The sequence below is a fragment of the Schistocerca piceifrons genome, chromosome 11, assembly GCF_021461385.2.
Source record: "Schistocerca piceifrons isolate TAMUIC-IGC-003096 chromosome 11, iqSchPice1.1, whole genome shotgun sequence".
Taxonomy (NCBI): Eukaryota; Metazoa; Arthropoda; class Insecta; order Orthoptera; family Acrididae; genus Schistocerca; species Schistocerca piceifrons.
The window spans coordinates 133751874-133778592 of record NC_060148.1 but is presented as its reverse complement, the minus strand read 5'-3'; the positions used below and the strand labels follow the sequence as shown (position 1 = coordinate 133778592).

At 43.1% G+C, this 26719-nt stretch overlaps 1 protein-coding gene across 1 annotated transcript in view; it reads right to left on the bottom strand.

The window, feature by feature from the left end:
• LOC124719963 (E3 ubiquitin-protein ligase MIB2) overlaps window positions 1–26719 on the bottom strand; it is a 215178-nt gene that overhangs the window by 88129 nt on the left and 100330 nt on the right. Inside the window, exons 7-9 of the mRNA XM_047245178.1 lie at window positions 19750–19965; window positions 9940–10114; window positions 5468–5598 (exon numbers count right to left, since the gene is read on the bottom strand). Of these exons, the coding sequence (XP_047101134.1) occupies window positions 5468–5598; window positions 9940–10114; window positions 19750–19965 (522 nt within the window). The remainder of the gene's footprint in view (window positions 1–5467; window positions 5599–9939; window positions 10115–19749; window positions 19966–26719) is intronic.

The window sequence follows — 26719 nt, the reverse complement described above, 5'->3', positions numbered from 1 at the left end:
AGAGATCAGGACTGGATGGAGGATGCGCAAGGGCTTCCCAGTGAAGCTACTGCAGCAAACAACAAGCACACCAAGTCTAAGAAAGTCATAATGACCTCCTCCTCTGACTGCAAGGGTCTACTGCTCATTGACATTTCACAACGTGTCACAATTAATGCAGCAGTACGTAGACACCACGCAAAAATGGAGCACGCTATCAAGTCAGAACACCTGAGAATGTTTATGGCTAGCATCATTCTGTAGCTGAATAATGACCACCCACATGCTACCAAAGTTGTTTCAACAACACTGCTCAAGTTTTGCTTAATTTAATGCCGTGTGGCTAGAGCCTCCCGCCAGGTAGGCTTGTCACCTGGTGCAAGTCTTTTGAGGTGTGTCGATGGGGATGAGATGATGATGATTAGGACAACACAACGCCCAGTCCTGAGCAGAGAAAATCTCCGACCCAGCCGGCAATCGAACCCAGGCCTGTCGGTACGACAGTCCGTCGTGCCGACCACTTGACTACCGGGGGCGGACACAAGTTTCGCTGGGAATCCCTTACACATCTTCCCTTCAGTCCCAGCCTCTCCCCACGCAATTTCAATGATTTTGGAGCCCTGAGGAATGTAATTTGTAGCTGTCAATTTGCTTCATGCAAAGAGGTGCACACCTTGCTACAGCAAGCAAGAGGAAAGTTAGCACAGAATTTAATGTGGGCACGTTGCTCCTCTAATTCTGCCATCTCAAAAATTGCAAAATGTGTGACACTGTTCTACTCGATACAACACTGAACAATGACTAACTGACATACAACAATGAAACTTCTCTTTGTTACACATCAAACACAGGCATGTGCAGGGATGCCAACCTATTTCACTCCAACAACCATTTGCATGAAATTACAAATTTTCTGTAATTTTTTGAACAGACCACGTACTGGGCAGCACCAAGCCACTCACCTATCCTGTAATGCATCCCAAGTGGAAGTGAAATAATCCAACCGCAAATTGCAACAGCCACATGGGCAGAGAGATGGCTCATATACAGGGTGAGTCACCTAACGTTACTGCTGGATATATTTCGTAAACCACATCAAATACTGACGAACCGATTCCACAGACCGAACATGAGGAGAGGGGCTAGTGTAATTGGTTAATACAAACCATTAAAAAAATGCACGGAAGTATGTTTTTTATCACAAACCTACGTTTTTTTAAATGGAACCCCGTTAGTTTTGTTAACGCATCTGAACATATAAATAAATACGTAATCAGTGCCGTTTGTTGCATTGTAAAATGTTAATTACATCCAGAGATATTGTAACCTAAAGTTGACACTTGAGTACCACTCCTCCACTGTTTGATCATGTGTATCGGAGAGCACCGAATTACGTAGGGATCCAAAGGGAACGGTGATGGACCTTAGGTACAGAAGAGACTGGAACAGCACATTATGTCCACATGCTAACACCTTTTTATTGGTCTTTTTCACTGACGCACATGCACATTACCAAGAGGGGTGAGGTACACGTACACACGTGGTTTCCGTTTTCAATTACGGAGTGGAATAGAGTGTGTCCCGACATGTCAGGCCAATAGATGTTCAATGTGGTGGCCATCATTTGCTGCACACAATTGCAATCTCTGGAGTAATGAATGTCGTACACGCCGCAGTACATCTGGTGTAATGTCGCTGCAGGCTGCCACAATACATTGTTCCATATCCTCTGCGGTTGTAGGCACATTACGGTACACATTCTCCTTTAACGTACCCCACAGAAAGAAGTCCAGAGGAGTAAGATCAGGAGAACGGGCCGGCCAATTTATGCGTCCTCCACGTCCCATGAAACGCCCGTCGAACATCCTGTCAAGGGTCAGCCTAGTGTTAATTGCGGAATGTGCAGGTGCACCATCATGCTGATACCACATACGTCGACGCGTTTCCAGTGGGACATTTTCGAGCAACGTTGGCGGATCATTCCGTAGAAACGCGATGTATGTTGCAGTGCTCTCCGATACACACGATCGAACAGCAGAGGAGTGGTACTCAAGCGTCAACTTTAGGTTACAATATCTCTGGATGTAATTAACATTTTACAATGCAACAAACAGCACTGATTACGTATTTATTTATATGTTCAGATGTGCTAACAAAACTAACGGAGTTCCATTTAAAAAAAACGTAGGTCTGTGTTAAAAAACATACTTCTGTGTATTTTTTTATGGTTTGTATTAACCAATTACACTAGCCCCTCTCCTCACGCTCGGTCTGTGGAATCGGTTCATCAGTATTTGATGTGGTTTACGGAATATATCCAGCGGTAACATTAGGTGACTCACCCTGTATATATTTGGGGTCGAAATAGACAACTTTCGGCCTATATGCTAACACCAAGTGGCCTCTACATCTGTACAGGACACGTCATTCAATGTGGAAAATATTGATTTGTCAGAAAATGTCACATTCTGCTAGTATCGCGAGAGAGTTTCCTCTGCAAACGCTAACTGGTACAGTCAACACATTCGCTATGTAGTCTAGCATCCAGAAGCCCGCAACGAACCCAGTCAACTGATAGGGTAAATGGAGTGGTTTGTTTCAAGCATACCACATTTAAAAAGGATTAAGTTGTGATGTGTTTATAATTCACTATACCGCAATGGTGCTGTTACATACCAATGTCCAGTTCCCACAAGCCTACTGGAGTCGCCAGCATCACAATATTGTTTTATTTGGTATCGTGCTGTGTGCCACAAAACCCGTTTCTTCTGCAAAAGCAATAATGTGGCCTTGGATAGCTTGTTGATGATGAGTGAATGAAGTGGCTGCAGTCAAAGGAAAGCAATTTAGGTAACAGACAAAATGTGTAATGTCATCGGCTCTTGTAGAATGTATTACATAATAACAGGCATAACTCACTGTGTTACACTGTCAGCCAGTGCAGCAGAATACTGCAATGACATTTGAGGATAATGTTTGCCCTTGAGGTAAGGAAGTTATGGAGTTCAGTGTCTTTAAATGAGTACGGGGTTTAGGTCAGAGACATTCATTTTCTAAAAAATGAAGACCCACATAACATCCGACCCACTCGCATAGCATCACGTGCAGCATGCCAACTTGGGCAACGGGAAGGTGAGCCAGACTCATATCGAATCCGTGCGTCGGATTAATGACAGTGGCTCGTACACCAGCCAGCCTGAGTGTGGTTATCTGATTGTTTCCCAAATTTGTATAGGCAACTGGGCTGGTCCTCAAATTCTACCTCAGAGAATGCAATAACAAGAAGTTAAAGCACGAAGATACGCACAATTTACAGACAATAGGTCCACACGACTTACACCTCTTTGCTACCTTGGCGACTTTGGTGTCAGAAAGGGCATCAGGCCACACAGCTACGTAATAAAAAATTGTTTAAATAAAAAATTAATGTAAACACATTTTTAAAATGGACTAAAAAGTATAAAATAATTTCTCCTAATCTCACTTAGCTTCCTAACCCCTATACAGGTAGTTTCGAAAATATGTGCTTATCCTTTTTTAATAGCCATGACAATACCCATGGAAATGACTGATATTAGTGTCACAGCCAAAGACCTTTGGAACAGTTTGTTACACCAGTCCTGAGGACATTACAGACCTATCGATGCTGAAAGTTTGTAAATGGGGTAGTATACCAAAACCCATTGATATTGCCTCCAGTAAAATTAAAGAGACCTTTGCAGAGAAGAGAACCACTTGTATGAATATCAAGAGTTTAGATGGAAACCTAGTTCTAAGCAAAGAAGGGAAAGCAGAAAGGTGGAAGGAGTATAAAGAGGGTCTATACAAGGGCTATGTACTTGAGGACAATATTATGGAAATGGAAGAGGATGTAGATGAAGATGAAATGGGAGATATGATACTGCGTGAAGAGTTTGACAGAGCACTGAAAGACCTGAGTCGAAACAAGACCCCCGGAGTAGACAACATTCCATTAGAACTACTGACAGCCTTGGGAGAGCCAGTCCTGACAAAACTCTACCATCTGGTGAGCAAGATATATGAGACAGGCGAAATACCCTCGGACTTCAAGAAGAATATAATAATTCCAATCCCAAAGAAAGCAGGTGTTGACAGATGTGAAAATTACCGAACTATCAGTTTAATAAGCCACAGCTGCAAAATACTAACACGAATTCTTTACAGACGAATGGAAAAACTAGCAGAAGTCAACCTCGGGGAAGATCAGTTTGGATTCCGTAGAAATATTGGAACACGTGTGGAAATACTGACCTTACGACTTATCTTAGAAGAAAGATTAAGGAAAGGCAAACGTATGTGTTTAGCATTTGTAAACTTAGGCAAAGCATTTGACAATGTTGACTGGAATACTCTCTTTCAAATTCTGAAAGTGGCAGGGGTAAAATACAGGGAGTGAAAGGCTATTTACAATTTGTACAGAAAGCAGATGGCAGTTATAAGAGTCGAGGGGCACGAAAGGGAAGCAGTGGTTGCGAAGGGAGTGAGACAAGGTTGTAGCCTCTCCCAGATGTTATTCAGTCTGTATGTTGAGCAAGCAGTGAAGGAAACAAAAGAAAAATCGGAGGAGGTATTAAAATCCATGGAGAAGAAACAAAAACTTTGAGGTTCGCTGATGACATTCTAATTCTGTCAGAGACAGCAAAGGACTTGGAAGAGCAGTTGAACGGAATGGATGTCTTGAAAGGAGGATATAAGATGAACATCAACAAAAGCAAAATGAGGATAATGGAATGTAGTTGAATTAAGTCGGGTGATGCTGAGGGAATTAGGTTGGGAAATGAGACACTTCAAGTAGTAAACGAGTTTTGCTATTTGGGGAGCAAAATAACTGATGATGGTCGAAGTAGAGAGGATATAAAATGTAGACTGGCAATGGCAAAGAAAACGTTTCTGAAGAAGAGAAATTTGTTAACATCGAGTATAGATTTGTCAGGAAGTCATTTCTGAAAGTATTTGTACATAGTGTAGCCGTGTATGGAAGTGAAACGTGGACGATAAACAGCTTAGACAAGAAGAGAATAGAAGCTTTCGAAATGTGGTGATACAGAAGAATGCTGAAGATTAGATGGGTAGATCACATAACTAATGAGGAGGTATTGAATAGAATTGGGGAGAAGAGGAGTTTGTGGCACAACTTGACTAGAAGAAGGGATCGGTTGGTAGGACACATTCTGAGGCATCAAGGGATCACCAATTTAGTATTGGAGGGCAGCGTGGAGGGTAAAAATCGTAGAGGGAGACCAAGAGATGAATACACTAAGCAGATTCGGAAGGATGTAGGTTGCAGTAGGTACTGGGAGATGAAGAAGCTTGTACAGGATAGAGTAGCATGGAGAGCTGCATCAAACCAGTCTCAGGACTGAAGACCACAGAAACAACAACCAAAACCCAGTAATCAGCTTATATGTAAAGTTAACCTCTGGAGGAGTTCCACACCGTGGGAGACGTAAGCAACCAGGACGCTCACCTTGTCGGGGAAGCTGGTGATGAAGTCTCGGACGGTGTCGGCGTGGCCCTGGGCGGCCTCCCTCACCAGCCGGTCGATGCTGCCGGCCGCCTGCTCCACCACCAGGTCCTGCAGCAGCGCTGCCAGCGGGCCTGCCGCACAGACCGTACGCGTCTCACTCCGCCTGCTCACACACTTTGCTCACAACTGTGGATACTTCTACGCGACCTTCTCTTCTAGCACTCGCACACACTGACGGTTTGACACAAATTTTATTACGTACTTCAACAGTTCGTCCGTTCCGGGAACTGAGGGTCTCTACTGTTTTTGCCCATTATCGAGATTGTTACTGGGGAGATATTGGACACACAACTTCTAAAACTTTCAAGAATGTTTTAATTTTGAGTTTGAAATCAAATACCAATGATAATATATAATAGAGGGAAACATTCCACATGGGAAAAATATATCTGAAAACAAAGATGATGTAACTTACCAAACGAAAGCATTGGCATGTTGATAGACACGCAAACAAACAAACACACACACAAAATTCAAGCTTTCGCAACCCACGGCTGCTTCATCAGGAAAGAGGGAAGGAGAGGGAAAGACAAAAGGATGTGGGTTTTAAGGGAGAGGGTAAGGAGTCATTCCAATCCCTGAAGCGGAAAGACTTACCTTAGGGGGAAAAAAGGACATGTATACACTCGCGCGCGCGCGCGAGCGAGTGTATACATGTCCTTTTTTCCCCCTACACACACACACACACACACACACACACACACACACACACACACACACACACATATCCATCCACACATACACACACACAAGCAGACATTTGTAAAGGCAAAGAGTTTGGGCAGAGATGTCAGTCGAGGCGGAAGTACAGAGGCAAAGATGTTGTTGAGTGACAAGTGATGTACGGGGGCGGCAACTTGAAATTAACGGAGGTTGAGGCCTGGTGGGTAACGGGAAGAGAGGATATACTAAAGGGCAAGTTCCCATCTCCTGAGTTAGTGGGAAGTATCCAGATAACCCAGACGGTGTAACACTGTGCCAAGATGTGCTGGCCGTGCACCGAGGCATGTTTAGCCACAGAGTGATCCTCATTACCGACAAACACTGTCTGCCTGTGTCCATTCGTGCGAATGGACAGTTTGTTGCTGGTCATTCCCACATAGAAAGCTTCACAGTGTGGGCAGGTCAGTTGGTAAATCACGTGGGTGCTTTCACAGTGGCTCTGCCTTTGATCGTGTACACCTTCCGGGTTACAGGACTGGAGTAGGTGGTGGTGGGAGGGTGCACGGGACAGGTTTTACAGCGGGGGCGGTTACAAGGGTAGGAGCCAGAGGGTAGGGAAGGTGGTTTGGGGATTTCCTAGGAATGAACCGAGAGGTTAGGAAGGTTAGGTGGACGGCGGAAAGACACTCTTGGTGGAGTAGGGAGGATTTTGTGAAGGATGGATCTCATTTCAGGGCAGGATTTGAGGAAGTCGTATCCCTGCTGGAGAGCCACATTCAGAGTCTGGTCCAGTCCCGGAAAGTATCCTGTCACAAGTGGGGCACTTTTGTGGTTCATCTGTGAGAGGTTCTGGGCTTGAGGGGATGAGGAAGTGGCTCTGGTTATTTGCTTCTGTACCAGGTCAGGAGGGTAGTTGCGGGATGCGAAAGCTGTTGTCAGGTTGTTGGTGTAATGCTTCAGGGATTCTGGACTGGAGCAGATTCGTTTGCCACAAAGACCTAGGCTGTAGGGAAGGGACCGTTTGATGTGGAATGGGTGGCAGCTGTCGTAATGGAGATACTGTTGCTTGTTGGTGGGTTTGATGTGGACGGACGTGTGAAGCTGGCCACTGGACAGGTGGAGGTCAACATCAAGGAAAGTGGCATGGGATTTGGAGTAGGACCAGGTGAATCTGATGGAAGCAAAGGAGTTGAGGTTGGAGAGGAAATTCTGGAGTTCATCTTCACTGTGAGTCCAGATCATGAAGATGTCATCAATAAATCTGTACCAAACTTTGGGTTGGCAGACCTGGGTAACCAAGAAGGCTTCCTCTAAGCGACCCATGAATAGGTTGGCGTACGAGGGGGCCATCCTGGTACCCATGGCTGTTCCCTTTAATTGTTGGTATGTCTGGCCTTAAAAAGTGAAGAAGTTGTGGGTCAGGATGAAGCTGGCTAAGGTAATGAGGAAAGAGGTTTTAGGTAGGGTGGCAGGTGATCGGCGTGAAAGGAAATGCTCCATCGCAGCGAGGCCCTGGACGTGCGGAATATTTGTGTATAAGGAAGTGGCATCAATGGTTACAAGGATGGTTTCCAGGGGTAAAAGATTGGGTAAGAATTCCAGGCGTTCGAGGAAGTGGTTGGTGTCTTCGATGAAGGATTAGGGGTGCGGGGTGTCGGTGGGGTCAGGAGGTTGATGGAGTCAGGTGAAAGGTTTTGCAGGGGGCCTAAGGTTCTGAGGATTCCTTGAAGCTCCGCCTGGACATCGGGAATGGGGTTACCTTGGCAAACTTTGTATGTGGTGTTGTCTGAAAGCTGACACAGTCCCTCAGCCACATACTCCCGACGATCAAGTACCACGGTCGTGGAACCCTTGTCCACCGGAAGAATGACGATGGATCTGTCAGCCTTCAGATCAAGGATAGCCTGGGCTTCAGCAGTGGTGATGTTTGGTGTGGGATTAAGGTTTTTTGAGAAGGACTGAGATGCAAGGCTGGAAGTCAGAAATTCCTGGAAGGTTTGGAGAGGGTGATTTTGAGGAAGAGGAGGTGGGTCCCGCTGTGACGGAGGACGGAACTGTTCCAGGCAGGGTTCAATTTGGATGGTGTCTTGGGGAGTTGGATCATTAGGAGTAGGATTAGGATCATTTTTCTTCGTGGCAAAGTGATATTTCCAGCAGAGAGTACGAGTGTAGGACAGTAAATCTTTGACGAGGGCTGTTTGGTTGAATCTGGGAGTGGGGCTGAAGGTGAGGCCTTTGGATAGGACAGAGGTTTCGGATTGGGGGAGAGGTTTGGAGGAAAGGTTAACTACTGAATTGGGGTGTTGTGGTTCCAGATTGTGTTGATCGGAATTGTGAGGTTTTGGAGGGAGTGGAGCTGGAAGTGGGAGATTGAGTAGATGGGAGAGACTGGGTTTGTGTGCAATGAGAGGAGGTTGAGGTTTGCTGGAAATGTTGTGAAGGGTTAGTGAGTTGCCTTTCCGGAGGTGGGAAACCAGGAGATTGGATAGTTTTTTTGAGGTGGAGAGTGGCATGCTGTTCTAATGTATAGTTGGCCTGTAGGAGGATGCTCTGAACAGCCAGTGTGGATGTGGGAGAGGAAAGATTAAGGACTTTTATTAAGGATAGGAGTTGACGGGTGTGTTCATTGGCTGAGTTGATGTGTAGGTGAAGGATTAGGTGGGTGAGGGCAATGGATTGTTCAGTTTGGAACTGGTATAGGGACTGATGGAAGGAAGGGTTGCAGCCAGAGATGGAACTTTAAGTGTGAGGCCTTTGGGGGTAATGCCAAATGTCAGACAAGCCTGAGGAAATAGAATATGGGAGCATAATCTGGCTAGGGCGAAGGCATGTTTGCGGAGGGAATGTAAATAAAACTTAATGGGGTCGTTGTGGGGGTGTTGTGAGGGTTACATTAAAAAAATATTAAAGTTAAATTTATTAAAACTGGTATTTCCCTTCTCGGTTTGATATACAGAAATATTTGTTAGACGATGGAAGTTACTATCGAAATATCTCCACAAGAATGCAAAGGGCACGACTAACAAAAACTTTGGACTTCAGCTACCAGAATTGCTTTTTGATCAGAAATAGATTTGGAAAAGACCACACTTATACGGCCTTAATTAGCATGAAAAGCTCAGAAGGCATTGCACTTCCTGAACAACAAAATTTGATTAAATAAAAACAAAACAAAAAAATCTCTGCAGGCTACACAGTCTATGTGAGCGAAATTGTGGGTGCTAAGATAGTACGCCTATAACTGAGGTGGTACGGAGGGCATTTATTAGAATATGGTCAATATGACTGACTATTCCACTGATAGACTTCCTTGTACCCCAATGTTCCCTGTGGATGGGGGCTCTTTTGTTGAAGTCACATCCTCCTCCAGACAAGAAGAGTACACCGTCCGACATCTGTGTCGACAGTACTGTTACAGCTTTTTAATGAGTAGATGACAGCTAGTAAAGTGACAGTCTTCAGCACATTTCCACAGTGCTACAGGTAAAAAAAAGTGCAATGTTTCTGTGTCACATTTTAGTTTGATTTCACATTTACACTGCATAAAGTTAAGCTCTACAACTGTGTCATAATTCACAACAAGAAATCAGTTAGTGAGTAAACAAATCGATCCACAATGCAGGTCCCGTACAAACTTTACCTCCCGAGGCACCCCACATCGGCTCACTGACCTCACTCGATATTTGCACACGATCTCTCGGTACTCGCGAGTGCTAGATATGCGCACTCCCGACGCGCAGAGTACTCACTGGCGTGGTCCTGCCTGTCGGCACTCCGGCCTCCCATCGTGTTGCTGAGCTCGCTGTCGACGGCAGTCACCAGCGTGACGGACTGCGGGTTCAGAGTCCACGTCTCGCTGTCGACGCAGACTCGCAGGTCCCCGTCTCCGTACACGCGCGTCACCTGCCCCAGCTTCCCCAGTGCCTGATGACAGCAGACATTTACGTAATTGCATAATGCTGCTTATGTAACGTCTGAAACAGCTACTGGCCACTAAATTCCACATCAACAAACACAAACATACTCTGCAAACAACTGTGAAGTGTATCACAAAGGGTCTCAGCACAGTACCGCACGTTAGGACTTCTTCCTGTTTCAACTGTGTACAAATTGCAGGCAGATTCTATAAATGCCACTGTCCCTGTAGGAGCAAAACTTAAGAATCTAAACATTATCTCTACAATCTTGTACATCTATACGCATACTCCACAAGCCACCATACGGTACATGGCAGAGGGTACCTCGCACCACTACAAGTCATTTCCTTTCCTGTTCCACTCGCAAATACCATATTTACTCGAATCTAAGCCCACTCGAATCTAAGCCGCACCTGAAAAATGAGACTCGAAATCGAGGAAAAAAAATTTTCCCAAATCTAAGCCGAACCTGAAATTTGAGACTCGAAATTCGAGGGGAGAGAAAAGTCTTAGACCGCACCTCCAAATTGAAACAAAGTCGGTCCATTGTAACATGAGACACAATTTAGGTCAAATGGGTGAAGTTACAGCTATAGTAATTTGGTTCGAGTCGTAAGCTTAACAGTTAAGCTTTACTAAGTACCCATTGCTATGTGTCAGGTGCTCTGTCCACATTTATACGGGTACCCTTGCTTTTTCATGTGCTTCGTCTGGTTTGAATCAATTGCTTATTTTGCTTTTATCTGATAAGTGCCGTTCCCTTTGTTATAGGTGTTTAAGTCACTAAGCTGAAAATGCATTATTGTACTGTGTCATTCATTGTGTCTTCACATTCTGATAATGAGTGTTTACGACCTGTCGCCGCTCGCATCACGGCTTGCCTTTGTGCGCGCTACCGCGGCTTACAGTAAAAAAAGAGAGGAATTGTCTCCTAAGCAAAACAATGGCAAGAGACTGCTATTTGTTGTTACTTACACTGCTGCTTTCTTTGATAATGATCAACAAGAACAAAATAATAGACTGCGTATGATAGAAGATGTTCTTAACGAGAGTTTAGCGAAAATTTTTCTCAGTTTGAAAATCTTTACAGACGCCTCTTTAGTACATTACATTCTGCACAGAAATTAGTCATCCTAGATTTAAAAATCTAGTCAGTTGCCGTGCTTCATTTCTGACTGTATCACTATTCAGCATAAGAATAATACGAATATAAACATGACATGATATTTATATTCTTCCGCATTTGCTGTTGTCTCACTCTGGTTTCGTAGTTTATTACGGATACAGGATTTACATGAGATAGCAGCAAACACGAAAGAATACATGGCATAATGTTTACATTCTTCACCCTTTTCTTTCAACATGCCTGTATAGCGCTACATATATTCGACGGCAGAAGTTAGTTGTGGCGGCACCTATCAACATTTTTTAGAACTTCCGCTTACTTTGCACTCGATTCTAAGCCGCAGACGGTTTTTTGGATTACAAAAACCAGAAAAAAGTGCGGCTTAGATTCGAGTAAATATGGTAGAACGGGGGGAAAAACGACTGTCTATATGCCTCTGTATTAGTCCTAATTTCTCTTATCTTGTCTTCGTGGTCCTTACGTGAAAAATACGTTCGCAGCACTGGAACCTTTCTGCAGTCAGCTTAAAATATCGGTTTCTCTACATTTTCTCAACAGTGTTCCTCAAAAAGAATGTCCTTTTACTTTAGGGGATTCCAATTCGAGTTACCAAAGCATCTCTGTAATAGCTGCATGTTGATCGAATCTTCTGGTAAAACATCTAGCAGCCCGTCTCTGAACTGCTTCACTGCCTTCCTTTAATCTGATCTGGTGTGGATCCCAAACACTCTAGCAGTACTCGAGATTGGGTCGCACTAGTGGTCTACACGCTGTCTTCTTTATAGATGAACCACACTACCCTAAGATTCTCCCAGTAAACCAAGTCAGCCATTCGCCATCCCTACTACGATCGTACCTGCTCATTCCATTTCGTACTGCTTTGCAGCAATGCACGTCAGATATTCCATTGATGGGACTGTGTCAAACAGCGCACTACTAATGCTGTATTTGAAAATCACTTTCTACTTATTCTCTATACTTTGTAAAGAGGATCTTGAGGATATTTGGGATACACCCTCAAGTGTTTCCAGGTCACATTTTTCAGTGTCCATGACGTTCTGTTATAAGTAAAACAAACCTGTAGCCATTTGTACCACTTTCTTTTGATAAGTTCAATATCCCTTGTTAATCCTGTTGCTGTTGTTGTTGTTGTTGTTGTTGTTGTGGTCTTCAGTCCTGAGACTGTTTTGATGCAGCTCTCCATGCTACTCTATCCTGTGCAAGCTTCTTCATCTCCCAGTACCTACTGCAACCTACATCCTTCTGAATCTGCTTGGTGTATTCATCTCTTGGTCTCCCTCTACGATTTTTACCCTCTATGCTGCCCTCCAATACTAAATTGGTGATCCCTTGATGCCTCAGAACATGCCCTACCAACTGATCCCTTCTTCTAGTCAAGTTGTGCCACAAACTCCTCTTCTCTCCAATTCTATTCAATACCTCCTCATTATTTATGTGATCTACCCATCTAAACTTCAGCATTCTTCTCTAGCACCACATTTTGAAAGCTTCTATTCTCTTCTTGTTAATCGTATTTTATATTATTACCACATACTTGAGCAATATTCTAAGACTGGACAAATAAGTGAATTGTGTCTCCTTTGCTGGTTGATTGCATTTTCCCAACAATCTACCAACGAACTGAGGACCAACAACTATTTTACCCACAGCTTAGCCTCTGTTAAAATTCCATTCTAAATCATCACAAACTCTTACACCAAAGTTTTTGATCATGTCAACAGATTACAGTTGTGACTATGCTGTAATCATAGGACACTATTCCTCTGTATTTTGTGATATGACTGGATATTTGAGACAGTGCAGAGTACTTATTAAGCTCTGCTACACAAGAGGGATCCCATAAAAAATGAACGATTGTAGGATGTTGAAATTTTGTGACAACATTTGTAAGGGCATGAAGAAGAGAGATAATGGATAAATTATTGGGGGAAAAAAAAAGAAGAAGAAGATTAATTTCTACATGACAGAGTAACATTTGTTAACTGTGTACCACATTTACACCCCAGATTACAAACTTTGCTCAATGTGACGACCAGCCGCATCCGTGACAGCCTGGAAGTTTGTACGGCTACCATTTCACAACTGTTTGCTTTTCAAATGGTGGACCACGGAACGTTCAGCTATCACGACACAGCCCGTGCACTGCTTGAAGATCACGCATCGCATCCAGCAGTCTCAGCCATCACGACGGTAACTTCTCGAACAATTTGTGGCGCAATTCACTGTCGGTCTCTCCCGGGAACAGATGCCAAATCGCCAGTTACTTTCAACTTTCCAATCACGTTCTTCAACCGTGGTGCGGAAAGAGGACCTCTCTGTATCCTTTAATGCATCAACACTTACATGGACCAGCAGCACCGGTGCCATTGTTTGGACAAAACATTTTTATAATACAGCGTTGCTCACCTTGTCCAGAACCGTGCTGAATGTCTGCAATTGCAATGCACACGGCCGCTCGTGTTTCGACACTACAGTGCCGTACCCAGTACTGGCACCTAAAGGCAAGTCGTGATATTAACAATGCAACTGCTGCAATGCAAAGTCTGAACATCATTTCTGTACAGTAAATAGTTTTCCATCTACACTCACTGAAGTAGTCAAAGATGAAGTATAACTACCCTGTATAGCCTTATTGTTAAATGAAAAAAACACATACAAGAATAACAGTGTCCGATCTCTACGAAAAAAAGAATTTTATTTTCTATTTGATGTTTTGAAGTTCTGTATCACATTTTAATTTATTGTGAATATATGCATTTTCATGCCATTAGTAATTTTTTTTTAAAATCTTATTTTCATTAAAATATATGGTACAATTTATTATGTAGTATTCTGCCTAGTGGCAGGTCCATGTCTTTGTACGGAGAATTTCTGATTCCACTGTTCCCTGTCTTCAGCTTCTTCCTTCAGTCTGCTGTATCTCCTTCCATCTTTCATGTTGTCCAGATGTTGAATTCTTCATCTTCCTCATCGTGCGTTTCCTCTGAGTTTCCCTTCGATGACATCGTGTATGAGTCCCTCGTGTCTAAGTACATGTCCAAACCAGTTGGCCTTTCTCTGAAGAATTGTACGCAGAATACTTCTCTTCTCTCCTACTCTTCGCAGTACATCGTCATTTTTTATGCGATCTGTCCACTTGATCTTTTCCATTCTCCTCCAGCACCACACTTCAAAGTTCACTAAGTATTTTTTCTCCTTCTTTCTCATGGTCCATGTCTCTGCTCCATACAGGGAAATGCTCCAAATGTAGCACTTTATCAGTTTTTTCCTCAATGCCAAACTCAACTTGCTGGTCAGCAGAGTCCTCTTCTTGTTGAAAGCAGCTTTGGCCACGGCGATTCTTGCTCAGATTTCGTTGGTGCAGTGGGCATCCTTTGTGGTAAAACTTCCCAGGTACTTTAACTGATTCACATTTTCTAGCTCCTGATTGTCAACAGTTATCTTCACGTGTTTCTCACGTTTTGATATGCGCATCACTTTTGATTTTTCGATGTTGATTTCCATGCCGTGTTTTCTTCCCGTTTCCACCAAACTTTTCATCACGTGTTGCAGCTGTCTCTGATTTTTGGTGAGCACTACCAGGTCGTCTGCATACTTGACGGTGTCGATGAGACGTCGTCCTACTTTGAAGTTTCCGCATACTTTCAGTGCTTTTCTCGCCAGCATTTCTCCGTACAGGTTGAAGAAACTTGGCAACAGACAACATCCTTGTCTCACTCCCCTTCCTATTTCCACACTGTTCGTTTCTCCGTAGTTCAGTCGTACCTTTACCCTTTGTCCCAGGTACAAGTTCCTTATAAGTCTCCAATCTCTCCAGTTGGTACTACATTTGTTAGTTAAAATTTCCATTTGCAAATATTTAAAAGGGTGATTTTGCTATATGGGGACAAACTGGAGGGAACAATCCCTGAGAACATACAAGAAGAAAAGTGAGATGATTTGTGTAACAAAATATAAACTGAACCTCCAGTATCTTCAGCATTCAATTGCACAAACCAAAACAATAAAACAACAAATATTTCATATCATGAATAACTGTATTAGTATAACAAATATTTTCAAGCATCAATGACTGTATAGGAATTGGAATTATGCATAAGATAAATGCAGGAAAGTAATTTGGTTTTGATTAATCAAAAATTTTCTTTAAAAGAAGAGGAACTATGAAAGAAATGGGTCGTAAATATGAAACAAGACAACCGGTTTACAACTACAGCTAGTTACCTTTGCTCAACTCATTTCGAAGAGAAATGTATACACCAAACAAATGACCACAGGAACCTTTCATCCACGGAAATACGAACCATCTTTACTTTTTCAATATACTACAAATAAAGGATAAAATCTTATGACCACTACCCAGAAAGCAAGTTTTTGACAATATGCAGGATAATGCTATTAATGAGACATCAGTAACTCACAGTAAGTCTACAATTCAATTTTACTCCAGATATCAATAATTTCTCTTTTAGGCTGTAAAATTATTATTCTACTTTTATTGTGGAAAGTCATTCTTTACGTACCTAGTATAATGACCACAGTTACTGTCCTTAAATCACAAAATGCTGAAAGTACAATATGACAGAGTAAAAGAAAGGAAAGTGCTACTGAAGAAGCATATTGAGCAATTTAATAAGCAACACTAAACAAGAACAGTACAGTTAGAAACTTTAGTTGCTAGTTTGAAAAAATAAATAGATAAATAAAAAGTTTAAAAAAATAAAAGAAATAAAAAGAATGTGTAGTACAGTTTGTAAAATGTTAAGCAGCAAAAATGTAATGGATCTGTTGGAGTGGCTTTTGAAACTTCAAGCTAGTGGTAAAGTATCACAAGATTCTCAGCAAATAAGGAAATTTGTTCTGACCCCACACTTTTATTGTGCTAAAGCACATACTATTTACAGAAGTTTGTAGAATTACCTCACCTGAGAACACTTCGCTGCAACTGTAGAGACGTTTCTTACTTATAAACAGTGAGCATCACTTCACAGCAACTGAATTTGGGGAGGAAACCCATTACGTGAAATTTATAAAACTGCTTGTGAAGCATAATTTGCAGAATAAAACACTTACATAAATCTAAATCTTCTAAGCAGAGGGGTAAAGTTGTAAGAGAACTATGTACTGGAAGAAATCATATTTTATTTAAAAGGGGGAATGTCAATGAAAAACTTGTAAAAATTATACCCCCATGAAACGATCCTAAAAATGTGTGCCGATAAACTATTTTAGTGTCTTGTGAGTCATTATTATTATTACCATTATTACTGGAATATTATCAGAAGGCGGAAAACGTACGGCAGAAGACAAAAATAGTGTGAAAATCGATCAATAGATGGTGCTGTATGCATCAGAATATGTAAATGAAAACAGCTGTCATGCGCACGACGCACTGAATTTGGCATCAATACGCTCGGTACACAGCTTTTCCTCCTTTCGCGTCTGCAACGTTCGCCGTGGCTGTCTCAATGCAGGATCACGCTCTGCTTGTAAAGCTGTAATACCAGAATGATGATTGTGCACACGTCGCTCTGCAGAAGTTCCGGACACCGAAGGGTTTTAAAAAGTCGTTGGTCTGACGAGTGCCATGGGCCTGGAGAAAATCATTCGGAAATTCGAAAAGACGAGTTCTTTCAGTGTGAAACCGGGTAGAGGTAGGAAACGAATTGATTCCATGTCAGTGGAAGCAGTGGCCACAGCAGTGCAGGAGGAGACGGGTGGTGGTGTATGAATGTGTGGTGCACGGAGAACTGCCCGAACATTGGACATACCCGTGAGCACTGTGCATAAAATCCTACGAAACATCCTTCTTTGCTATGTGCACCAGTTGCTTCCTGTTGACCTGCCAGCAAGAGTGACCTTTGCTTCAGAATTTCTTGCTCGCATGGAAGTGGACAATGACTGGCCATGGAAGATTTTGTGGACAGACGAAGCCCACTTCCATCTGACGGGATATGTCAATACACAGAATTGTCGAATATGGGCAACGGAAAATCCAAACGCAAATCAACCAGTACCACCTCATCCTGAAAAGGTCACTGTGTGTGGTGCGGGTTTACGGCAGCATTTATCATAGGGCCGTATTCTTTTGAAGAGACAGATGCTTCCGGTCCTGTTACCTGTACCGTCACTGGTATGCGCTACGAGTGTCTTTTGCACAACCACGTCATTCCAGCTCTCCGACAGCGTGGATGGGATCACTTTTATGCAAGATGGCGTATCTCCGCCCATTGCAAATCCAGTTAAGTAGCTGCTGAGCGCCATTTTGGAAATGCTAGAATTATCAGCCGCCATTTCCCTACAGCCTGGCCGTCCCGGTCACCTGATCTTAATCTGGGTGACTTCTGGCTGTGGGGCTGTCTGAAAGATGTGTTCAGTGTTCTGTCTACATACTTAACACTGTACCGAAGGCACGCATTGCGCAACACATCCTGAACGTGACTCTGGAAACACTTCGATCAGTTGTGGAACATGCTGTTTCTCGATTTCAACTTGTTGCAGAAATGGTTGACAGAATATTGAACTTGTTTTGCACCAGTTACACAGACATTAATAAGTGATTTGATTCTGATTGAAGCTTTTCATGTGGTTTTTGGTCTCAGGACAATTAAAAACAGATTTTTACCATCCAATGTAATATGACGCTGTTGTGGTGGATGGGTTTATGTAACTAACAGTATCACACCTGTACACCCATGCACACCGAGTAGTACAATTTCTTTAACGTCAGACATACACCTTAGGCATTGTCGTACGATTCATTTCTCATTTGTAGTCGGCCACTATTAAATTGTGATGCTTACAACACCTCTATTGCTACACTTTGGAACTATTCATTTTGCATCTGCCATAATTTTCCCCCTTCTCTGATAATATTTTGTTGCAATTTGACGTCATTCTGACCAGTGGTGTTATTTATACAACGGTTTGAAAGTTTAACTTTAATTATAATCACCCTGTATATGATCGTCTATTCAAACTGATGACCTCGGGTAAGATCAGTTTGGATTCCGTACAAATATTGGATCACGTGAGACAATACTGACCCTACGACTTATCTTAGAAGCTAGATTAAGGAAAGGCAAACCTACTTTTCTAGCATTTGTAGACTTAGAGAAAGCTTTTGACAATGTTGACTGGAATACTCTCTTTCAAATTCTGAAGGTGACAGGGGAAAAATACAGGGAGTGAAAGGCTATTTACAATTTGTACAGAAACCAAACGGCAGTTATAAGAGTCGACGGGCATGAAAGGGAAGTAGTGGTTGGGAAGGGAGTGAGACAGGGTTGTAGCCTATCTCCGATGTTATTCAATCGGAATATTGAGCAAGCAGTGAAGCAAACAAAAGAAAAATTCGGAGTAGGCATTAAAATCCATGAAGAAGAAATAAAAACTTTGAGGTTCGCCGATGACATTGTAATTCTCTCAGAGACAGCAAAGGAATTGGAAGAGAAGTTGAACGGAATGGACAGTGTCTTGAAAGGAGGATGTAAGATGAACATCAACAAAAGCAAAACGAGGATAATGGAATGTAGTCGAATTAAGTCGGGTGATGCTGAGGGAATTAGATTACGAAATGAGACACAAAGTTGTAAAGGAGTTTTCCTATTTAGGAAGCAAAATAACTGATGATGGTCGAAGTAGAGAAGATATAAAATGTAGACTGGCAATGGCAAGAAAAGCGTTTCTGAAGAACAGAAATTTGTTAACATCAAGTACAAATTTAAGTGTCAGGAAGTCGTTTCTGAAAGTATTTGTATGGAGTGTAGCCATGTATGGAAATGAAACATGGACGATAACTAGTTTGGACAAGAAGAGAATACAAGCTTTCGAAATGTGGTGCTACAGAAGAATGCTGAAGATTAGATGGGTAGATCACATAACTAATGACGAGGTATTGAATAGGATTGGGGAGAAGAGAAGTTTGTGGCACAACTTGACTAGAAGAAGGGACCAGTTGGTAGGACATGTTCTGAGGCATCAAGGGATCACAACTTTGGTACTTGAGGGCAGTGTGGAGGGTAAAAATGGTAGAGGGAGACCAAGAGATGAATACACTAAGCAGATTCAGAAGGATGTAGGTTGCAGTAGGTACTGGGAGATGAAGAAGCTTGCACAGGATAAAGTAGCATGGAGAGCTGCATCAAACCAGTCTCAGGACTGAAGACCACAACAACATTCAAACTGACAGATAATTTAGGTGTGGGTTTAATTCCTTGATGAATGGCACAGGGTACAAGAAAGAAAGAGCTCTACAAGTGGAAAGGATGTGGTTTTGAGGACAAGTAATGAGTCACGTCCAGACAGCTGAGCCGATAAGGTTCCAGGCTCGAGTCCTGTTGCATTACATAGTTTTAATCTCTCACAAAATTACACCCAGCAGTCAAATGAAAGGCACAAAATCCATTCACAAAGCACAAGATATGAACAACTGGAGAGTCTCCCACCTGAGCACAAGACAACTGCACGCGGCAGCAGAATACGACGGTACTCACCGGTCGCATCGCCTCACTCCATTCCCCGTGGCCCTTCTGGTACTCGCGCACCAGTGCCAAGTCGTCCTTCACGCGCACCGTGTCGCCCACGGCGAACGTGTTCACCTTGGTGAGCGCCGCCGGGTGCAGTGTCCAGCGGTTGTTGCAGCCCTCGTAGCGCACGCGAATGTCCCCGCGCTCCGTCACCCGGTGCACGGTCCCGACTGTACCGATGTACTGCGTAACGAAAAAAGTGGGAAACTACTGTGACACTCATCTTCGCATAGCAATGGCTGTAGCAGTTGTTTCAGATAATTATTTGAAAATAATAACAGTAGTCATAAAGGTAATACTAATAAAAAGTAACCTGCACTATTAACCACTTACCCTTATTCTTGCACAGGAACGAGCAAAGTATGCAGCCATAAAAATGCAAGGACCGTTCTAAAAGTAAAGTATACTTGTTCCTCCCAACACTTTCAAATCCACATAATGCAGCAAAACTTATTGTACAATATTTTTTGGCACCTCAGCTATTTTTTACACAATAATTATTCGAATTTAAACATTTGTCACAGCTCTCAACAACGTTTCCTGTGCCTTCAGCATAGTTGACTGCCACCAAGTTGTCGAACCAGTCAGTAACATCCACTTTTGCTTCACTGCCATTTCCATAGTGCTTTCCACCCAAAAAAATTATTCAATTTGGGAACAAGAAGGTAATCGCTTGGGACCGAGTCTGGGCTATAATGTGGATGTTCAAAACTTTGCCACTTAAACTGCCAAACCAAATCCTTTGTCAATGCAGCAGAGTGCAGGTGAACAATATCGTGAAGAAACACAATGCAGCCGGACAACAACCGACTTCGTTTGTTTTCGATGATGAGGCATAGCTGGCAAAGGATTGGACAGCAGGCCACTGCAATTACAAACTGTCCTCTAGGCATGAAGTCAATGAGCAAGACGTCCTTTTAATCCAGGAACACAGTGCCTGTTAACATTTTGGTGCTCATAATTTGTTTGTTTTTGTTGGGGTTCATGAAATCTGCCATTTCATTGTATATAATGAGTTTCCTCCAGGCCTGCAAAATAGTTGTCAACTCCAGCTATCAATTCTTCTTTTTAAGCGAATCTTCGTCCACCAAAAAAAATTTTCAGTTTTGGCAAGAGATGGAAGTCTGACGGAGCCATATCAGGTGAATAAGGCGGGTGTGGCAACAATTCATACCTTAGTTCATATAATTTTGCCATTGCAACAGCACATGTGTGCAGCCGTGCATTGTCTTAAGGGAAGATGACTTTCTTCCTCGCTAATCCTGGCCGTTATTCGTGTATCTTTTGTTGCAATTCATTCAGAAGATTTGCATAGTATTCTCCAGTAATTGTTTGCCCAGTGGGAAGATAATCTACAAACAGAATCCCCTTTGCATCCCAGAACACTGATGCCAAGACCTTTCCTGCCAAAGGAATTGACTTTGCTTTCTTTGGTGGTGGAGAATCAGCATGTTTCCACTGCTTTGACTGTTGTTTTGTCTCTGGGGTATAGTAGTGTACCCTAGTTTCACCCGTGGTCACAAAACGGCACAAAAAATTGTTTTAGTTTCTCCTAAAACAGGCCAAACATTGTTCCAATATGTCCATTCTCATGTGTTTTTGATCTAGCGTCAAGGGTCATGGCACCCATCTTGCAGATAATTTTTTCATTTCTAATTATTAAGTTAAAATGTGATATACCCTTTCAGATGACATCAGGCAGGCACGAGCAATTTCACGCACTTTCAATCGGCGATCCTCCGTAACCATTTTGTGCACTTTCGCTATGATTTCTGGAGTAGTGACACATATTGGCCAATCAATGCGTGGATCACCACCTAGGCTTTCCCGACCAAATTTAAATTCATTTGTCCACTAGGCAACACTTGAATATGAAAAAGCTGAGTCCCCCAGTGTATTATGGAAATTGGCACGAATGTCCCTTTGTCCTCGGCTTTCATACCTTTCTTTACGAAGTACTTAATCACTACTCAAATCTCCATTTTTTCCATCTTCGCAAATCACTACGTAGAAACAACAACAGAGCGACATCACCGCCACAGCTCTCTTCCAACAGAACTGATGTGGCACATGTTTACGTCAACAACTCGTTGGACTAGCACTGGCCTCTCGTGGCAATTCCGAGAACTTTTCAAACCACCCTCATATGAAAAATCCAGGTCTCACCACCAGTAAAAATTTGGCTCAAAAACTCTTCAGCATCCTTATCATACCAAGTGACGAAAATTGGTGCAGCTCCCTTGTGAGTTCAACCGTCAAATGTAGTGAAATCCACATTTTTTCTTTATTCCAAACCACCACTAATAATTGGATCTGATATCAATAAATAGACCTGACCTCTTTGAGGACATCCACATCACAACTGGTGTCAGTGATTATGACACGGTTGTCGCAACAATGATTACCAGAGTACAGAGAACAATTAAAACAGGCAGAAAGATATACAGGGCGATACAAAAAGCTACGGCCAAACTTTCAGGAAACATTCCTCACACACAAAGGAAGAAAAGATGTTATGTGGACATGTGTCCGGAAACACTTACTTTCCATGTTAGAGCTCATTTTATTACTTCTCTTCAAATCACATTAATCGTGGAATGGAAACACACAGCAACAGAACGTACCAGCATGACTTCAAACACTTTGTTACAGGAAATGTTCAAAATGTCCTTTGTTAGCGAGGATACGTGCATCCACCCTCCGTCGCACGGAATCCCTGATGCGCTGATGCGACCCTGGAGAATGGCGTATTGTATCACAGCCGTCCACAATACGAGCACGAAGAGTCTCTACATTTGGTACCAGGGTTGCGTAGACGAGAGCTTTCAAATGTCCCCATAAATGAAAGTCGAGAGGGTTGAGGTCAGGAGAGCGTGGAGGCCACGGAATTGGTCCGCCTCTACCAATCCGTCTGTCACCGAATCTGTTGTTGAGAAGCGTACGAACACTTCGACTGAAATGTGCAGGAGCTCCATCGTGCACGAACCACATGTTGTGTCGTACTTGTAAAGGCACGTGTTCCAGCAGCACAGGTACAGTATCCCATATGAAATCATGATAATGTGCTCCATTGAGCGTAGGCGGAAGAACATGGGGCGCAGTCGAGACATCACCAACAATGCCTGCCCAAACATTGACAGAAAATCTGTGTTGATGACGTGATTGCACAATTGCGTGCGGATTCTCGTCAGCCCACACATGTCGATCGTGAAAATTTACAATTTGATCACGTTGGAATGAAGCCTCATCAGTAAAGAGAACATTTGCACTGAAATGAGGATTGACACATTGTTGGATGAACCATTCGCAGAAGTGTACCCATGGAGGCCAATCAGCTGCTGATAGTGCCTGCACACGCTGTACACGGTACGGAAACAAATGGTTCTCCCATAGCACTCTCCGTACAGTGACGTGGTCAACGTTACCTTGTACAGTGGCAACTTCTCTGACGCTGACATTAGGGTTATCGTCAACTGCACGAAGAATTGCATCGTCCATTGCAGGTGTCCTCGTCGTTGTAGGTCTTCCCCAGTCGCGAGTCGTAGGCTGGAATGTTCCGTGCTCCCTAAGACGCCGATCGATTGCTTCGAACGTCTTCCTGTCGGGACACCTTCGTTCTGGAAATCTGTCTCGATACAAACGTACCGCGTCACGGCTACTGCCCCGTGCTAATCCGTACATCAAATGGGCATCTGCCAACTCCACATTTGTAAACATTGCACTGACTGCAAAACCATGTTCGTGATGAACACTAACCTGTCGATGCTACGTACTGATGTGCTCGATGCTAGTACTGTAGAGCAATGAGTCGCATGTCAACACGAGCACCGAAGTCAACATTACCTTCCTTCAATTGGGCCAACTGGCTGTGAATCGAGGAAGTACAGTACATACTGACGAAACTAAAATGAGCTCTAACATGGAAAGTAAGCGTTTCCGGACACATGTCCACATAACATCTTTTCTTTATTTGTGTGTGAGGAATGTTTCCTGAAAGTTTGGCCGTACCTTTTTGTAACACCCTGTATATGTTCCGTAAACTTGATAAAAAAACAGTAGTGTCATATCTCAATGAGGAACCTGGCTGAAGTTTAAAACAACGGTTGACCATGCAATGCATTCGTATGTGCCCAGTAGAATAGTTCATAATAGGAGGGAACCTCCACAGTATACAGTCACTTTCAAGAAACTTCTAAAAAAAACAGAAACTACTGCATATTGGAAAATGTGAATCAGTTAAAGTACCTGGGAAGTTTTACCACAAAGGATGCCCACTGCACCAACGAAATCCGAGCAAGAATCACCATGGCCAAAGTTGCTTTCAACAAGAAGAGGACTCTGCTGACGAGCAAGTTGAGTTTGGCACTGAGGAAAAAACTGATAAAGTGCTACATTTGGAGCACTGCACTGTATGGAGCAGAGACATGGACCATGAGAAAGAAGGAGAAAAAATGCTTAGAGAGCTTTGAAATGTGGTGCTGGAGGAGAATGGAAAAGATCAAGTGGACAGATCGCATAAAAAATGATGATGTAATGCGAAGAGTACGACAGAAGAGAAGTACTCTGCATGTAATTCTTCAGAGAAAAGCCAACTGGATTGGACGTGTACTTAGACACGAGGGACTCGTACATGATGTCATCGAAGGGACACTCAGAGGAAACGCACGATGAGGAAGATGAAGAATTCAACATCTGGACAACATGAAAGATGGAAGGAGATACAGCAGACTGAAGGAAAAAGCTGAAGACAGGGAACAGTGGAATCAGAAATTCTCCATACTACATAATAATAATAATAGGTGTCAAACACAGCATAAAAAAATGGTTCAAATGGCTCTGAGCACTATGGGACTCAACTGCTGTGGTCATAAGTCCCCTAGAACTTAGAACTACTTAAACCTAACTAACCTAAGGACATCACACACATCCATGCCCGAGGCAGGATTCGAACCTGCGACCGTAGCGGTCATGCGGTTCCAGACTGTAGCGCCTTTAACCGCTCAGCCACAAACACAGCATAGGACTAGAGATAGGGGGATGCTGAATGAAACACATTTGGTGTCAAGAGAGCAAAGTGTGAAGCCTTTAGTGTCTACCGTAGCAGACTACTTTCAAATGCTCTTCTACAAAACCCAAAGAAAGTTTTGTAGTATGTGAAGGCTGTTCATGGCACCAACATTAGTGTCCAGTCCCTTGTGAATGAGATAGGAACTGAAATTGAACGTAGGAAAGAAAAAGCTGAAGAAGTTTTACATACTGGCAGTCCATATGTTCCTAGCAAACAATAAAGGATTGTAGTTTGTTTCAACTTCCTCTAGTAAATCTTTTCTATTTGGTTTCTAGTTCATAAATACATTCAGCACTTTAATGCCTGTATCAAAAACATGAGCAGACGCACAAGATTTACGAAGGTCGTCCACAAAGTAAGTTCCATTTCTATTTCTATCTGTGGCAGCACTACGATCGCAGTTCTGAGCACGGCAGTTACTCTGACTCGAGGAGAAGACGTGTACGCCATTTTCAGATCGCTGCTGCCGACGTGTGTGAGTCGAGCCGTGGCGCTCTTTACTGGCGTGCCAGTCTCTTGGATATCCATTATCGATCCTTCGATGTTTTTTATCTTTGCTTGTCTTGTTGTTTTCCGCATTCGCGGGGCGAGTGGCAGTTGACGTTTGCTCGTGCTAACTGCTGAGACGCCGCGAGGTACGAGGCGGGAAGCCACCACGTACATGTGGAGTTGGTTGTACGCGGTCTGCCGGTTCAGGACGGAGGATGTGTGTTGGTTGCCTGGCTGTCTGCTCTCCTGAATTTACTTGCCGTGTCTTGCGACCGCTTAGCTTAGGTTGCTGCCTGCTGTATCCTACACAAGCCATACCGGACGTCCAGCAGAAGTTAAGCAGCCTTGTGTTTCGTTTAAAGAAAAGGAGCAAATGTACAAGACTTTTTGTAATCAATTTTGGTGGCCTCTTAAGTGTGATCTTAGTGTTTACACTGCCTTTGGGGAGATGGTTCAAATGGCTCTGAGCACTATGCGACTTAACTTCTGAGGTCATCAGTCGCCTAGAACTTAGAACTAATTAAACCTAACCAACCTAAGGACATCACACACATCCATGCCTGAGGTAGGATTCTAACCTGCGACCGTAGTGGTCGTCCAGTTCGAGACTGTAGCGCCTAGAACCGCACGGCCACGCCGGCCGGCTCTTTGGGGAGAGCTAATTCTTTTAAATTTAAATAGTTGGAGTTCCCTGTCCTTTATAATCTTTTGGGGATTTTATTTGAATTTTCTCTTTGGGGTTCCTTCCTTGTGCTCGGTTAAATGTTTACTTGTATGGCGGGAAGCGACTCCTGGTTAAAACTTGGAGAAGGTGTTTAATGTTACTGCCACCTCCGGTATTCGCTTTTCAATTAAGCGTTGTCATCCCTTCGAGCGACCTAGTGTCACTCCTCGTTAATTAATGCTGGTTTATGTGTACTTAATTTTGAATTGGCCATTTGAATTAATATTTTGGAGCGCAGTATAGCACTAAGGCAACCTCATTGTATACCGCCTTGTGCCCCGGTCTAGTACCTCAGTTTTCGGTGGCACGAGTTAGCTCCACTACCAGTTTTACTGATGTGCTCCCTTCAAAATCTTGTCCTGTATAAGTCTGCCCCATGTGTGTCTGGGAACACAGAGATGAGCTTTAGTGTGACTTCAGTGCTAGTCAGTTAGTGGAATCTTCATTTTGGCTTGGCTTCCTCTGAAGATTTTGAGTGGAGCGTAGTATGTTTGATTTGTTATTCATTTAATTACTGTAAGTTTGTTTATTTAATGGAAAGCAAGACATTTAAAGACTGTTGATATTAACTCCCCTAGTTGCTAATTCGTTCCAAATGGCCTACTACTTATTCAATGGCAAGGCTGTTGATTAGTTGGTTACTGTGTGTACAAATT